Raw genomic sequence first — 17,675 nt, 5'->3', positions numbered from 1 at the left:
CAGTGACCTGTATGTAATCTACCTGAAGTAGCTTTTAGAGACAGGAGAGGCTAAATCTATCCACAGAACCAAGATGTTAAAACTCCAGTTATTTTCAAGGCCCTGGTTTCAATACAGAGTGAAGTTTTTAGCCATTGTGACATAACCAATTCTAGGCATTTGAATTTAGATGCAAAGTTTTCTACATCCAATGAGATTCTGAAGAGGGCTTTACTTTAGGGTTATTTATCCACAACAGAAGTTAAAGGCTCCACACCTTTTTAATTTACCCAGTAAACAAGACCAGTTAAGTGCAAATTCAAACATTTTAATTAACTAATACTTGTGTTGCAGTATTTTTTCATGTATAGAATGAAATGGGTTCTAAACCGAGTTGCCAACATTTGGCCAATCAGTACAACTTACAATGTAGTGTGACACCCTATTATGTATTCCACATTTTTGGCCCTTTTTGTGAATTTAGTGCATAATAGTCACATCTGGGGCAAATGCTCTTAGAACTCATGAACCCCAAGCTCTTACATACTTATTACAGAATCAGTTCTCCAATACAAGAGATAGTGACAGAGCTTTTCTTGAGCCTTTGTACCAAGTGATAATACACAAGGCGTCTCTTGAAATAAGGAATAAGCACTGTTTTGTTTTTTACTGTCACGGCAAGGTCATAATGACAGTCTCTAAAAGGTATAGTTCAAAGTAAATCATTATCTTATTCATAAATAATTTTCCATAGTCTTCAGAAGCAGAGTTTCAAGGGCCACTGCATAAACCCAGCAGTTTCTAAAAATCCCACACATCAAATTATAAAAGCCTGTCCGGATCTTCATTAAAGCTGAAGTCACATACTAGAGACAGATGGTCTGACGGGTAATTGTAAGATGGTAGCCTGTTAGGTCCAATTTGTTCCTCAGTCAGAAGACTGAGAGCAGCATTCACTTGTAAGGCATGTTGTGAATACCAGATATAATCCAGTGTGTGCCTGCTTTCTCCAGAGAGGCGGATCTTCCACGTTGTATATGGAGGTTCTGACATCCCATCAGCACTCAGCAGCTTGTAAGCACTATTCAAGTTCAGACTGGAATCTGAGAATTCCTTGTAAACCTCTTCAGTAGGCTCAGCATTGAAGTCGCCACAGACAATTAGAGGGATCTCTGCCTCTTGGGTGATACTTTTCAGTTTCTGCAGAAGATCAGCACCTTGTGCAGATCTAAATCTTTCCCAGCCATTACGTGCTTTCAAGTGAGTGACAGCAATGCAGAATAATTTGCCTGTTTCGTTACATTTTAGTATCTGAGCGATGGCTACTTGGTTGGTTTTTAGCTTCATTGCTGTGAGCCTCATGTTGTTACTACTGATAAGAGTAAACCTGTCTTTAAGAAAGAACAAAGCACAGCCATCTGGACCATTGTTACATTCCACATCTAAACATGGAGACCATGGCTTAGGGAAGAAAGTACATTGGTAGCCCAGTCGACCAAGGAGTGGTTGAAAGGTGTCAAAATAGTGGTCTACTTCTTGCAGACACAGGATGTCTGGCTGGTATGCAAGTATCTCTTCGAGAATGAGACATTTCCTTTCTTCCCATCTGAGGGCTTCCATAGGGCACTGAACAAAGTTATCTTTGCCTTCCCCAAGAGCTGGAATGAAAGAACATGTTCATGGTAGTTAAAGCTTTCTTCAGAAGTTTCACTTTCATACATTTATGCTTAATCCATGCATTTCTGGACTTATGGGAAGACTACTGCTATTCTGGTTCAAATGGCAACTGGTGGATTATTTTTACATCCCACATAAAAGTAATCAGCACATGAGTCATGCAATTTTGTTCAGCCATTCTGGGGATATTCAGTTTAACAGTTTTGCAATTATAACTTGGCTTTACTTAGTATGTTTCAAATGGAGGCCTCAAATGAGATGATTCACACTGAAAGAACTGTAAAGCCTAGTTCACATTCACAAGAGGTAGCAAAACAGACTGTTAACATATCAGAATGGGGTATGCAATTTGGTATAGCTGGTCTGAAAATATACCTAAAAATACCTTACTGGTATTGTGAGGGTATATTTGGGTTTTCCAGTCATCTCCAGGATTCGTGGATATACCAGTGTTCCTATCCTGATTTATCCCTGAAATATTCAAGAACCTGGGCCATATTTCAAAGGTCACAACAGTTTGTTTTTCTTACTTTTGCATGTTTCAAAAGGGGAGGGGGAGGGAGGTAATTTACACAGAGGAATAGGATTGCTCATTTGTGGGAATGCAACTGTACAATCATAACCATTGTTTTATAGACTACATGAGAAAATCATTGTGATTGGACACAGTTAAGCTCCCTCTAATGAGCTTAATTTGTCTGTGAGAATCTCCTACTCTCCTCCCTTTTTGACCAGGAAACCCGTAAAGGGGAAAAAAGCTGCTATGATCAGCGGCAGCTTCAAGGCAAGATTTTTTAAAAGTGCTGGGGATACTTTGTTCAGGGGACCATACAATCTTCTTGAAACTTGAGGAGGTCTTTAGTGGACAGATAGCCCTCACTCTGCTGTAATTTTGGTGTACTTTCCTTGAAACAATAGCCCCTCCGGTGCCTCCCCCTGGAAAGATCCCCTAGGGAACAATGGACCCAGTTAATTTCAGAATTTTTTAAAAAAGGAGGGGGAGAAGATCATCTGAGTACAAAACTGGTATGGGAACACCCAAATATCTGGGCTACTGATATTTATGGCCTTCCTGATATACCGTTTTTTAAGTGCATTCCCCCTTCATCAGACTATAGCTGAAGGATCACATTTTGCAATGATCCTCTCTTTGAAACATCTCTGCAAACAAAGCAAGGCAAGCAAAGAACTGGGCTAAAAACTATAGTTTTGTATTTGCATGGAGTTTTTAATGCAAAGGAACATCCAAACCGGGGTCTACCTCTAGCAATTCAATCTATCATCTCAGGACTTTTCCACCTCATTATCTTCCATGTGTAAAGCAGGCTCAAATCCCCTGATTGCTAAAATTGCACTATAATTTTCAGCCTTGCTCCATTCAGCCTCCCCTGCAATGTAATGTACATCCACATCCCCCGTTGATGTAATGATCAACGGTTGTGGCTGATGTAACAGTAAGAGACTGCAGACCACATACGAGCAGCCCTGCTGGACCAGATCAGTGGTCCATGTAATCCAGCATCCGGAATCATACAGCAGCCAACTAGTTGTCCTGGAGGGCCAATAAATAACATACAGGCTAAGACCTTCTCCTGTTGATGCCTCCCAGCACTGGTATTCAGAGGTTTGCTGCCTCTGTATATGAAGATTCCCTTTATTCACCAAAGCCTAGTAACCATCGATGAACCCAAAGTGGCTAAAACTTCATGGATCTGTCTCACCCCCTTTTAAAGCCATCTGTGATTGTGGCCATCACTAGAACTTCTGGCAGTGAATTCCACAGTTTTATTACTCAATGGGTCAAGAAGTATATCCTTGCTAAGCCACAAACAGTTTGATTAAGGTTTATACCTTGTGCAAGTATATTCCACTGCATGACTCTAATGGGTTGGTGGCTTCTGGCAACGTTGGTCCTCAGGTCCACAAAGTCTCTCTGGAGCCGGGCAGGACGTTTCTGAAGAACAACTTGACATTCTGCAAGCAGGTCCTTAGGATCTATAGGATCCAGGAGCTCGGAGTCTGGGTGTTCCAAGTATTCCTGATGTTTGGAGACTGCACCACTGCTCAGAGTCTTTGCAAGAGCACTATATAGCCTGCTTGTACTGTTGCCCATGGAATACACTGAAGAAAACAAAGAACAGCCAATTCAGCAAAGAAAAGGATAAACAGTCCCCGCTCCTGCTAATACAGGGTAAAGTTTTGTGATGGTTAGCTCCTGGTGATCACCCCTTTTCTTATACACTAACTCGATACCCATGCTTCGCTACGGTATTTAACCACTTTAAATCCAGTTACTTTTAAAATCTCAGTTGCCATATTGACTTCTATCTAAAATCCCTATTCAGGAGTCTTGTACCATTTTTCTTCAACTGTCTGCAATTTACCTGATTTTTACCTCAGAACATAGAGTTCCACAGCTGACCAATCATAGAGAGGGGGTGTGAGCAGACAGGAGCCTGCCAGCCACACAGGAAAGCCATGCCCCACAGGGAGACTGGCAACACTAGTGAATTTTTTCGGGAAAGACTGGGAGGTGCATTTTACCTCAGGAGACATTCAATGACTCCCAATAGAAACTGCATACTGTTTAGAATATGGGTGAGGCCCGAAGAGGCTGCATACGCAAATGATCTCTGAGTTCCAACTGTCTCTGGGGGGGATGATGTGTGGAATGCTGTGAGGTCCAATCAGCACGCAGATGCAAATGACCTTGACAAGCTGGCCCCATCAGGGAAAAGTGGCTGAGCTGCAGTGGGGGAGGGTGCAAGCAGGCAGTAACCTGCCAGCCATACAGGGAAGCTGTATCCCTTTGGGAAAACACATTTGACCCCTTTTTACCCCCTTAGGGGGTGAATTTCTTAAAATCTCTTCCTCGTGGGTGTTTATATCATGAAAGGAATGTTCTCCCCAAATTTCAAGTTTCTAAGTCTAGGAGTTTGGGCTGGGCATTGATGAGTCAGTCAGGACACTTGTTTATATATATATATAGACTGCAACTGCAAGGCCTTGGCTGATGCTGATTTTGTTTGGGGCGATATGATAGGGGAAGGAGGAGCTGCGGCAGGTCAAGGGGGAGACCTCTGAGATAAAGGCCCCCTCGACTGAATGCTGTCCAATTATCCCCACACAGTGGTCTCTGCTTTCCTTCAGTTTAAACCCCAGCCGCCACAATATTCATAAAAGGGAAACTCAAGCCTTTACTATTTGGATGGTAGTGTGTAGCTTTGGTTTCCTAAAGGGCTTTTATTGAGATCCTAATAATGTGGTATTTGATAGTGAGGCAATTAGAAACCCCTTTCCCAGCTATATTTGACTTAACACAAACAGAACAATATAACAACCAAAGATTTATTCACAGAGAACAAGTTGTAGAAACAGTTTGAAGTTTGTGTGAAACAAGCAGTAAGACAAATCTACAACTGGCTCTCAACCTCACTCTGCAGAGGTTATGTCTTCCACCAGGGGGTTAACTGGTTGAAGCTCAGACACAGATGCTGAGGTGAGAAATTAATACTTTCCCTCTAGATAGGACTCCCCAGCATTTAAGGTTCTTTTGCAACCTCGTTGCAACAGCTGACAGGCTTCTACCCAGTACTAGGCAGCTTTTTCAAACTTTCAGAGAACCTGGCCTCGGCAATGGTATCAGAACAGTTATGTTTTGGATGGGCCTTTCACAGGGTGCTTATTTACTTCAGTACACCAGACCTCCAATTCTAACAAAAACCCAAAATAAAAGCTGAGCTCAGCTTATGGCTGTTGTCCACAGCTACCAGTGCCCTGAGAGGCAGAAGCATTACTTCTCCTTATTTAAAGACAGCTGGCTCACTCCTGCCCATCCAGTGCAATTCTAAGGCTCTAATTTACTGGCCAGACTCTGGCGCTTTCTTCAGGGCTAGAATCCCCGGGATTGGTTCAAAGCCTTGTAGACAGACAGAACATTGTGGTTGAGGGCCACAGCTTTCCCCACATAACACATCAGAATAAATAAATTCATGTTCCAATTAATCTTTGCCATGTGGCCAACACCGTACAAGGCCTCCATGTAGGATGTCTGCACAAACATTTACACAAACTTTTAAGAGGCTCAAGTCTCAGAGATGGAAGTTTTTAGACTGGTGTAGACATTACATAGCACGATAAATATGTTTGCAGAGTGCATTCATACTCCTGTCTTTACAAGAGTTACTACTTTCCTCTGAAAGAGCCAAAGAGAAAAGTATGTTGCACTGGGCAGATTTACTCTGATCTCCATGGAGCTCAGAGTGTGTCTATCCTAAATACTCAGACAACGGTTCTTTCCAAGTCCCAGAATCCTGGAATTCTTTTCCCAAGATGCAGATGCTACATTCAGATGTAAACCTTCCAAACGTTAGCACTCTTTACATCACTTTTAAAAGTGTCCATTATGTGATTACCAAACCTCACAATACTACCAAACCTCACAATACTAAAGTCCACGGGAACTTTTCTGCATCCACCCTCTCTCATTAAGAGATACAGAGGCCCCCAAAAGAAACATCAGAAGCAGGTCAAAAAGTGGCCTTGTTTTCTCTCCTGCTCAGCTACGGAGTGGCTAGCTGCTGACAGCAACAGTGAGAGGAAGGCATTGGTAAAAGGTTTCTTCCAGAGACAGGCTCGGACACTGGTGTTCTGCAATATTCAAAACTACAGTTACTTCTATACCACAGGAACTGTAGCAGTGCCACAGCTTCTTGTACTGCTGGGTAATATTATGAAATCTAGAACATTACAGAAAGAACTTACTGTGTGGCTCTTCCCCAAGACAGTACACATGCTCTAGAAAGCAGTGTATGCTTGGGGAGGAAATACCAAATAGAATTGTATTTATTTATTGCATTTTTTAACCAACCTTTCCTCTAAGAGGCTCAGGGCAAAAGAGAAGGCTCCCTGTCCTCCAATTTAGTTTCACAAAAACTGAGCTAGAGTGAGAGTGGCCCAAGTTCAGCCAGTGAACTTCACTGAATATTTATTTTTTGATTTAAAATATTTATATACCACTGTTCTGATGATCAAAGCCATTTCCAATGACATGCATAAGGCCACACCCATTAAAAGAAACAGATTTAAACAATACAACAGCTAATTTGAAATGCCTTTTGGATTATTCTGACCCTCCCTTGCCCAAGGTTGCAAAATCTGACATTTACCACCCTTCTCTAGGCAGCCAATTCCAGAGGGCTGAGACCGCCACTGAAAACCCCCAAGTCCAGGACATCCTAAGCTCCCTTGGCATTGTGATTGTAAGCTACATTACACTGGCTGTTCCTGCAGGGTCCTAAGTTTTTCATGAAGAGTGATGTTTTTAGAAACTCATACACTCCTGCAGTGACACAAGGACTAAAAAGCACTGAATCATAATTTCAAAGAGTGAAAGTCACTATTTGCCGTGCTACAAGTATCTGTTGCCTCTTATCTGGAACTCCATTAATCACCAGTCCCTTCCTGTTGAACTCATTTAATCAGCCTACCACAGAATCTGAAATTTCTTGGCTCTCTTTCATTCCTATTAATAGTGTTGTATTAGTCCTGTTAGTATCTTCTGCAGCCATCTGCCCTCATGAGTTCTAAATACAGTACTTGAAACCCTTAGCTTGGAAAGATAAACCACAGCTGTGTATTTGTTTTAGACAATATTTTCACCATCAATTTTTAATGTCATCTCTAAGTGGGTAGCAGTCACTGTTAGCTAGTTGTAGGCAACAATAAGAAAATATTAATTTTAATGATAATGAAGAGGGGTGATGAGTTCCCTTCCTGAAAAACACTGTGTTGGCCTAGTCACACCAGTAACCCCTGACAGGCTGTGAAACTGGCTCATCCCACAAGTTAAATGGACCTCGTTTTCACAAACGGGCGTGCCAATATCCCACTCTGCCTCCAGACACAGTGTCCATCTATGTCACCAAGTCCTTACCACAGCCTCAAAAACGAGTCTGGATATTAGTTTCTCATCTGGGAAGATAGGAAAAGGAAGGCTTCAGAAGAGCTCCTCACCGGCAATTCATGTGCAAGAACAAAAATACATCACAGTTCTTTCCACCTGCTCATGGTACCCTAAAGCAAGTGTGATGGAATTTCACTTTCAGAAAAGTTCAAGACCAGTCAGCTCAGAACTAGCTGACACTTCACACTGAAACTTACCTCTGTAGCTAACCAACTGTTAATAACAGAAAGAATACAAAAATTAAAACTGTTAGTAAGAGAAAGAGAACCAAAATGATCTAATAAACACTATACTCCAAAAGAAAAGTTTCCTAATTCCCTCTGGCCCAACCATGGCCCTGTGTGTAATGAGGGGTGCAAGATGGTTATGTCACACTGAAAAGGAATCTACAATGGGCCAAAGGAAAAGATGATACACAAATCACTTATGGACTGAAGGATGGTCTGAGAAAGGCATACAAAATATTTCTGTAAGCTTTGAAATTGATTTTGTAGATTAATTTAGCAGACACATTTACTTGCTCTTGTAAGGGCAAATATTTATTGAACCAGGAAAATGTTTAAAATCCATGCACGGAGAAGTCACTCAGCATACTGAGCCACAAAGTCTCAATTTGAGCTGGGAATGCACAATTTTCCTCTTAAAGCCCCCATTTTCCTTTTATCGCTTAGGGAACATTACATAGAAGTTACTACTACTGTCAGCATGGGAACAATTTGCCTGCCAAACCCATGCCTCATCAGAATCTATTCAATTCTACAGCAGAGTTCTGAGGACTGGAACTTACTTGCAGTTGATTGTAAAGCTTCTCAATTTATTTGACGTGCATCCAAAAGTGGCTTGTCACGTGCCAGACATTTCCCATCAGACTGCACAACACAACTATTTATGCCAATAGCAGCAGCTTCTAAAAGTGTGAAAAGCAAACAAAAAACTGACAGCTCCTTGCTAAACTAACTGGCAGTTTATGTAATCTTTCCTGTGTGCCAAGTTTCATGATGCAAGGGTTTACCTCCCACCCGCAGCCAAGGGCCAAAGCAGTCATGAATGTTCTGTTCTGTTCATTTGTGCATCATCATTTCACAAACAAGAAAACAGCACAACCATTCCCACTCACTCCTGCCCACTGAAGAGGGAAAAAAAAGAGTGCTCTGGATAATAAATGGAAGTTCTGCAAGGTAAACCAGCAACAATAACAGTTGTAAGAGGATGGCTGAACTGATTTTCAAAGACTTGATTCTGCCTGAGGAGTAGGGATTTAAAATCCAGTGGCCACATTTGACAGAGAAAGAGAAGCCAGATTCAAAGTGTATGACTACTGAACAGCATTTTAATCTGTTTTCTGAAAACAGGTATCACTTTTTAATTTCAGAAGAGCTTTCGTTTTCCTCTGCAAGTTCAGATTACAAGATACTCCTCAGTGATTTCACTACTCTTGTGACTGACAAGTCAAGCTCTCAATGCAGAACATGTTACGATCAACCCCCCTTGGCAACGGAGCGCTCACCATTTCCTATCATAAAGAAATGCCAGTTTGATTTAATACATTCAGCAAACTTGTCTGAACAAGCAGCTGTTCGCTCTCAAGGTCGGCTAACTTGTCCTGGGGATACAAAGACATTTTTCTATGACTCCTCGAGTAAAGCAAGTATCAACTACATGAAAAATCCTGATTCCCGTCACCCAGATCAGGAGGAACAGGGGAGGAAGGACCGATACCATCAGTCACACTATAGCTTTAAGGTCCTCAAACCACGCATGATTATCCTTTGTAAATCTATTTTTGTCTAGCAGTTCCTGGATGAAAGTTAAAACTGCATGAAATGATCTCTAGTGTACCCATATAAACTTGTCAATACTTTCCGTTACCAGAGTTCTCAACTGCCCGCTTTCCAATATTTCAAATAAAAAGCATTTAAGAATGTTAATCTTGCATACACACCTGAAAAACTGGAAGACCACATCAGCGTTAAGGGTAAACAAGTTTAATGGTGCAGCACAGCCTCAATCAGCCACAGCCTCTGAAGTCACATGAGCTCTTATATTTGATAAAATGGCCTTGTGGCGACACCTAATGGTCTCTTGCCACAATGTTTCCAAAGGTACAGGAAATGCTTCACCCCATAGTTATAACTAACTGTTACAGAGATGGTAAAAAAAACCCTAGATTCAGACTTGCTCCCAAATTATGGCCTTCCCACATGGAGAATCAATAAGCTGTGGCAGTTTCAGCAACATGTCCGTGCAACTTTTTTTGCTTTGTAGTTTTGAAATTTGAGTGTGCATCAGCCCCACACACTCCATCCATCAAAGAGACCTAAGAATTTCCCTTTTGAAAAGAAAGACCCAGGCTGTGCTTTACTTGAGCTCGCATTCAACAAAATATTCTCAGCTTCTGTTTGTAGTTTCCATGAAGCTACCATGTTGCCTTGAACCTATAACATTCTTAACTGAATGCCTTACAACTGAACCCTAGCCTGACTTGTCTTCATGATTGCAGTGTGTAAGCCTTACTAAGCAGATTCTCTTATCAATGACCTTTTAATCAAATTCCTCCATGTTCATAGTATCATGGATGAGACTGCAGTTTACTGATAGGCTGGTCAAAAGCCAGGTTGCAGCTATACACCCAGAACCGGTATGTGTGATCTGGAAGGATGGCTATCGAAGTGAAGAATACTCTTCAACATTTTGGGAGGGACCAGCTTTAACTTTGACACGGAATACGGGAACTATTTTTAACACGCACATTTCTTTCCCTCTCTCCTTCCAAGAAAGAGAAAAATCCACACTAAACTAAAAATAAAAAGGACAGCAGTGATCCTTGTATGGCCCTCTTTGAACTAAAATGTGACCCACGTTAGCTCTGATCCAACAGTTGAAGACCAGTGACCTAAAGACAGTATGTACAACTGCTGTTTATATCGAAAACAAATAGGTCTAGAACACATAACAAATGCACTATTCAGGATTAATGTAAATATAGAAATCTTGTACTCCAGCACTGTGCATACTGATTGAATTATATAAATAAATAAATAAAACCAAGGAATTATTTACTGTATAGTATGCAAGCACACCTGTTATTATATAGGAAGACATTGGGGGCATTAAAATATACCTTGGGGAGGGGAAACTGAATACTTGACCCTACAGATATCTGTAATAGCCTGCTGTCACATAAGCATTTTTTGTTTTATTTGCACTGATGTACAACGGCAAGCATCCTTGCAAGAAAGTGACATAAAAGCATGTAATCAGGAAACCTGCTTCCCCTTTTCTTTATGGGTGCTTGCCTGCCAAGGGGGTGGGGGAGAGACCTCAAACAGTGCCAAGATGTCAGAGTGCTGCTTGTCTAATGTTTAGCGATGACATCTTGGGTGTAATGTATTGTCGAAGGCTTTCACGGCCGGAGAACGATGGTTGTTGTGGGTTTTCCGGGCTGTATTGCCGTGGTCTTGGCATTGTAGTTCCTGACGTTTCGCCAGCGGCTGACCCACATCTTTTCCACACATGACCCACATCTTTTCCACACTGTGACACTGAGAGATCTCTGTCTTTTGGTGCTACACCTCTGAAGATGCCAGCCACAGCCGCTGGCGAAACGTCAGGAACTACAATGCCAAGACCACGGCAATACAGCCCGGAAAACCCACAACAACCATCTTGGGTGTAACTTACTTTTACTGCATTTAAGTCTCAGCACCCAAGCAGTTTACAATTTTAAATACCGAAAGCTAGAAAGGCAAATTCTTAGGCCACTGGTGATCTTTTCAGGAGCTGAAGACATGAATTCCCTGGCCTGGGTTTTTGTTCTAGGGCTCTCCTGTAAGAGAATATGGGTCTTTAAGTGACCCCCAGGAAACCTAGGAAAAGGGCTATCTATCTGGGCTCACTCAGGCTTTTGGTGGTCTATAGTGTGGGCAAAGGCCTTGACTTTTGTTCTTTAGATCTTGATAACTCATGTCTTGAAGTCAGAAAACAGGAGTATCAGCTACAAGACTGCAAATTCACCAACAGCCCAGTGGTAACCAGAGTTACACACTTCTAAGCACATAAGAACGAAAGAGCCAGAGCAGACCAGTAGGTCATCTTTTTTCAGCAACTTTTTTCACACCGCTGCCAACCACTTACCTGGAGGGTCAACAAACAGGCAATAGAGGCCAAGTGCCTACTAGAACGGGCATTCAGAGGTTTGCTACTGAATATGGAGGTTCCCTTTAGACACCATGGCCCATTGACTTCAAGGGGTGTAACTCTGCTTACAACTGAACTGCAAGAGCCCACAGAGTCCTTATGGAACACCGGAGCATGTTTAGTGAAATAATTCTTTTGTCTTATCCCCTCCATATAGATTGTATTTGTGCAGTTGCTGTTTGGCTGTCACACTGGTATCCTCTAGCATTGCTGCAGTGATTCAGTATCCTGGATGGTTTTTTTTACCCCCTAGTGCAACTGCACAATCTGCAACTGTTTTTTCCCCTGCACAGATAATCTTGGTGCACAGGTCCTGTACATAAAATGCAATGTGACAGGCACATAAGCCACCACGTGCACTGTGGCAAGTGAAGCAGAACTGTCCCACTATCATGTGCAGGGCCTTAATGACCAAAGAGCACTCTGTTTCCAGCAGCCGCCAGTCAGATGCTGCTGTAGAAAGCTCAATAGTCTGCTGGCAGAACCTATGAAATAAACTGTCTGGAACTCTTCCAGGGCAAACTGAGCTACTTCTACTCAACCTTGAAGCAAAAGGAATATTGGCTCTTCCACCAGAATGGAAAAGTTGCTTCATCATGCCTATGAAGCTTATTGTAAGTTGCTCAATAACTCTCATGCAATATGAATAGCTTGCTCATCACAGATAGTTGAGATTTATATAATCAGTCAAACATTTCTGTGAAGGTTGCCCCACCGCTATCAGGGTCATTAAAACACCAACATTTTATGGGTAAAAAAGATGTACGCAGGTATATAAAGATGTAATGCAACTTAAATGAACTTAACAAGATTCCAAATAATGTATCTGAAATCTGAAGTGCTACACTAGCATGGAAAGGGAATGCTTCAGGTGTGCATCTACACCATGGTTGGCCCATGGACTTGGTTCCTTTGAAGCTCAGAAATCATTAGAACTTTCACAAGGGTCCGATTGGCTTCTGACCCATCAGCCTTTTCACAGAACAGGGCATCCTAAAAACACAGATTTTTGTATCTATTACCTTGTCCTCAACATTTCTTTTTGATGTGTGTATGCTGGGGGAAAGGGGGAATTAATGAAGTGCTTGGGATCCTATACACATGACCACTATCTGTTTCCTTGGCCAAGCCTCAGTTCCATCCTGGACATGGTACCAGGTATTAAGCTCTTCCCGCGTGCATGTGGTGCCCTCAAGCCATAGTTGACTTATGGCAACCCCTGGTGGGGTTTTCATGGCAAGAGACTATCAGAGGTGGTTTGCCATTGCCTGCCTCTGCAATCCCGGTCTTCGTTAGACATCTCTCATCCAATTATTAACCATAGAATCATAGAGTTGGAAGGGGCCATACAGACCATCTAGTCCAACCCCCTGCCCAGTGCCGACCCTGCTTAGCTTCTGAGATCTGATGAAAAGAGGCTCACCTGAGCTATCCAGGTATAGGTAAAATGGTTCAAGAATGCATTTCTATTTGAGACAGATATTTCTGTTCTCTTCTCTTACATCACTGGTGGAAAAGAACTCCCAGACTTGTCCTTTTAAAATTTGAATGGCTATGTGGGTGAGAAAAGAACAAGGAGGCTCTACTCCAAATAGACAGATTCCCAAGCATGACTCATTCTTAGGGGAGAAAAAAATCTTCCCCCACACCCCAGTTTCAGACATCTATAAAAGCCAAAATGCATTAAAATGCATTAAAAACACACACAGAAGAATTTTGAGCACTTCCACTCTAAAGATGCTTTTGAAATTGTCAAGAAGATGCCATTCCTAACATTACACTGATCCACATTTTGGACTATTTCAGTGTGAAGATTAATCGTTATAGCCATGACAATAAGTAGTATCATTGCCAATTGCTATTGCCATACATTCTTCTACGCCAAGAACTTCCTCAAATTCTATTGCATGATCTAGACTGGCCTCTTGATTATACAACTCACACATTTTATTTGCAAGATGAAGTTACACCTAATTCTTGATGGCTATTGCACAGCAGAGCGTACCTCAGACATTTGTCAAGGGCTAGGGCTGAGCAGGTTGAGGAGTCAGTCTTGCAGAGACATTGGACATCTATACTCTGTTTAAATTCCTGTTAAGATCGACTCAATACAAGAAGTGACGTCCTCCAGTTTGCAAGATCTGAGCAAGTCTGTTAATGATAGGATGTTTTGGAGGTTCTGGCTTAAAGCAGAAGGGTGGGGAATCAAACTCTGGTTCTCCAGATTAGAGTTCTACCGCTCTTAATCACTACACCAAACTGGCTCTCTTTGGAAACCAATCTCTGGATCAAGAGCAGGATAAAATATAAGAGAAACAAACAGTGTAAAGTTTTTCCATTTTTTCCAGGCAAATGTCATACCAGTAATTAGCAGGGGGCTTAGCACATCTCCCCCCTAAATGTGATACAGGCATTGCTTGAAATGACAGAGCAGTCAATGGTGCTCAGGCAGGTAACCCAGGGAAATACACTGGAAACTTGTAATTTATCTTAACAAAACAGCAAAACCATGAATACTGTCCAATGTGAATGTACTGCATGATAATGTATTATAATGCCTTACAGGGAGAACAAATGAACAAAGAGTCCTGTGGCACCCTGAACAACATTCTTTTCCAGTTTCATATACTACAGCCCACTTCTACTGCACAAAAACTTACACTGGAATAATGTTCTGTTAGTCTTTAAGAAGCCACAACACTCCTGTTTATTTTTACTGCCACAGACAATCTCTAGAACTATTACTACTGGGAATTATCATCACTTTAACACACTAAAAAGCCAGTCCTTACTTAAAAGCTATGGCAGCAATAGGCCTATAAATAGCAGGCATGCCAGAACCTCCCTCCCCCCTCAGAATTTTTTATTTGGCATATACTGAATCTTCAACCAATATGACAACAGGACACTGCATAGTTGGACTAGCATAAAAAAGAGCTCCACTTCAGATCGCATCCTAGCAGCAAATAAGCTGCTAGGAGACAAGCCCAAGAGACAAGCCTGATTTTGTCAGATCTCAGAAGCTAAGCAGGGTCACCCTCAGTTAGTCATTGGATGGGAGACCTCCAATGAAGACCAGGCTGCAGAGGCAGGCAATGGCAAACCACCTCTGTTAGTCTCTTGACATGAAAACTCCTCCAGGGGTTGCCATAAGTCAGCTAGGACTTGACGGCAATCTCCACCACCAAGAGACATAACTTCAAATTCCAGCTTAAACGCCCCCCACCAGTAAAATGGTAGTGACCTACCTCACAAGGTTGTTGTGAAGATTAATGAAACAGCACCTACCATCCCAAGCCTTGAATACATGAGGCTTTATAAACTAAGTCTGGAGATCAGTTGCATTTTAGAGACCAACTAGCTTTCCAGATTGGTCTGTAAGGTGTAACTGGACTCAAATCTGCCTGTTCTACAGCAGACCAACACATCTACTCACCTGAAACTATAAACCAAGCTATGCTGGATTCTTCTCTCACTACAGATGCTGCTTTTCTGCTTTTCAACTCCCCTTCCCCCAAATCAGGCAAATTACATCCTTCCACTTTTGAATGCTTCTGAAGAAAGCGCTCTCGAAAACTCATACCCTGGAAATCTAGTTGGTCTTTACGGGGCTACTGGACCCAAATCTTGCAAGCCATTCGCGTGCCGCGTATCCCCCACCCCGTGGCCTACACTAGAAGGTCCCAAGCCCAAGATCCCACCCGCGGCGACTTCTGAACACTCACCAGCCTGAGGGTTCACAGCCCCTGGACCTGCGGCAGAGCAACCGCAGCGAGAGGAGGCGGCGGCGAGAGGGACAGGTACGGAGAGGGCTTTCTTCACCGGCACGGGAGACCGGCGCAACAGGGACGAGGAGGCGGCGGCAGGAGGAGCGCAGCAGAAGTTCGAGAGGGCCGAGCACAGGGAGCGAGCGGGGCTCTGATACATAATCACGATACCCTCGGCGAGCCCGGCGAGCACGGAAAGGAGCCTGGGCAAGCTGCCGCTGACCTGCTGGAGGGCTGCCGAGGCGTCTCCACGCGTCCAGAGGCGCGCCTCGAGAAGAGAACCGCAGCCGCGCCAAGGGAAAGCCTTGGAGAAAGCGCTGGGTCACGCCGGGTCTCTGGCTAGTCGAAGCACGCGGGCACTCCCGGCTTCTGCGGAGAGAAAACCCGGAGTGAAACCCACGCCTCCTGCCGGCACTGACGCAACTGGGCGCTCCCAACTGCAGGCTTTAGGGGAGGTTAGGATTTCAACTCTTTCCCCAGCCTCGCAGTTCAGGGCAGACTTGGATAAAACTTGAACCGCTTCGAAATATACGCCAAGCGACACACACGCTACTTGTCAGACGACGAAAGGAGCGCCGGATGAACTTTCCCTTCAGAGCTCTCACACTGCCCCCCCCTCTGCTCGATGTGGTCTGGTCCATGCACCAGGGCTCTGCTGCTTACGTCACAACGAACGCCGTTTCGGAGGGCGTGGGGGGGCAGTGGCACGTGCCCGTCCCCTCTTGCCGCCGGTGGGCGAGTCGGTCGTGGGAAGGGGGCAAAGTCTGTTGGGGCAGAGCCGAGGGGAGGCTCGTCTGCCTCGTGATCGAGCCAATGAGGCCGAGAAAGTATGACTCAATGGACGAGGGTGGTTTCTTTGTCCTGGCTTCTGATTTCTGCTGTGTAGGAGAGATCTTCATAGTTACGGGAAAGTCAAATTAGTATTAAAACATTAAAATCTTTTAAGGGACTACTTAATTAAACACTGGCCAGCGTTGCTCTTTGCCACGATTATTTATTTATTTATTTATTTACTTAGATAAATAATTATGGTCCCCAACGGACCGATTAGGGAGAGGGTTCAGTGTATATGTGCAAGAACAGTGTAGATTATTAGCAGGGTTTGAGTCCAGTGGCACTAGAGAACACCAAGATTTTCAGAGTATGAGCTTTCAAGAGTTAGAGTTTCCTTCTTCAAATGCAAGTAGGAATGGATATGCTTGGGTCTTTATATCCCATCCAAAAGGTGGGCTAGAGTGGGTGTTACAAGGGCATCAGGATGTAAAGGTACCATGCCGCTTGATTAGAACAGAAGTGATCAGTCTGGGATACTGTAAAGACACATGCAGGCCTGCTTTACGGCTTATCAGATTGATTTGGGTTCCTCTGGTAGGCTGGCAGAAACCCTTTTGTCGGGAGTGATAACGTCAGTGCTGCTTGAGAGAATGGTTTCTTTGCATGTTTTATATACGTATTGTGAATTATTTTGAAGGTTGTTAAAGCAGGTTACAAATATAAATATGAACAGATGAAACTTAGAAGTTTGGGGTGTCACAAAAGTTTCATCCTGTCTGACAAAGAGGCCTGTAAACTCAAACTTTGGGCCCAAACCTGCCTTGGTAGATGGAATATGCTTGGCAGAGGACCAGAGGTCTGAACTGCAAGTCTTTTATCATGATAGCTGCAGTTCATGCCATTTCAGAAATAAAACAGAAATGACTTCATAACTGATGAGATGATATATATGGGATAAGGTCATGTCCATGCATGTGAACGCTGGCTGTAGGTTTGTACTGGGCCTACAGCAAGCTTGTGGCCAGAAATTTTATGGTGAAGGGGCATAAAGTAGCTCATGATATCTATGTGTAATCACAAAAATGTGTCTTTGAAGAGATGGCCTGTTTATCAGACACACACACCCCTGCCCACCACATGGAAATTAACTATGTACTCAATGTAAAATGTAGTTGAGGTTTTATTACTTCCTATCTCCAGTTTACAAATGTAGTCATTATTACAAGCAAGTAGAGTAGAAATATCAGAAGAAGCCATGTGTCACTAATATGGTATACCATCAGCTATCCATGGAAAAGTGATTTTTAATCATTATA

At 43.0% G+C, this 17,675-nt stretch overlaps 1 protein-coding gene across 3 annotated transcripts; it reads right to left on the bottom strand.

The window, feature by feature from the left end:
• Window positions 1–282: 282 nt before the first annotated feature.
• Window positions 283–15,932, bottom strand: NOCT (nocturnin). 3 transcript variants are annotated; one of them, XM_054990052.1, is made up of 4 exons: window positions 9,564–9,628; window positions 8,409–8,528; window positions 3,508–3,777; window positions 283–1,637 (listed from the first exon to the last, which is right to left on the bottom strand). In XM_054990052.1, coding segments are annotated over exons 2-4 (1,107 nt in total). In that variant the 5' UTR covers window positions 8,410–8,528; window positions 9,564–9,628; the 3' UTR covers window positions 283–801. The 3 variants fall into 3 exon arrangements, with proteins under 3 accessions (XP_054846027.1, XP_054846025.1, XP_054846026.1); XM_054990050.1 differs by lacking the exons at window positions 8,409–8,528; window positions 9,564–9,628 and adding an exon at window positions 15,544–15,932; XM_054990051.1 differs by lacking the exon at window positions 8,409–8,528 and having other exon boundaries at window positions 9,564–9,639.
• Between the last annotated feature and the right edge of the window lie 1,743 nt (window positions 15,933–17,675).

The sequence above is a fragment of the Eublepharis macularius genome, chromosome 10, assembly GCF_028583425.1.
Source record: "Eublepharis macularius isolate TG4126 chromosome 10, MPM_Emac_v1.0, whole genome shotgun sequence".
Classification (NCBI taxonomy): domain Eukaryota; kingdom Metazoa; phylum Chordata; class Lepidosauria; order Squamata; family Eublepharidae; genus Eublepharis; species Eublepharis macularius.
The sequence above is the reverse complement of the archived record's forward strand: the minus strand, read 5'-3'. Positions and strand labels throughout refer to the sequence as shown.

Excerpts from the sequence above, each read along its gene's own strand:
- NOCT (XM_054990050.1), bottom strand. The coding sequence starts at position 15,745 with ATGTATCAGAGCCCCGCTCGCTCCCTGTGCTCGGCCCTCTCGAACTTC. Across the intron at positions 3,778-15,543 it reads GGCTGTGAACCCTCAGGCTG|TGTATTCCATGGGCAACAGT; the intron begins GTGAGTGTTCAG and ends TGTTTTCTTCAG. Across the intron at positions 1,638-3,507 it reads GTGGAATATACTTGCACAAG|CTCTTGGGGAAGGCAAAGAT; the intron begins GTATAAACCTTA and ends CTTTCATTCCAG.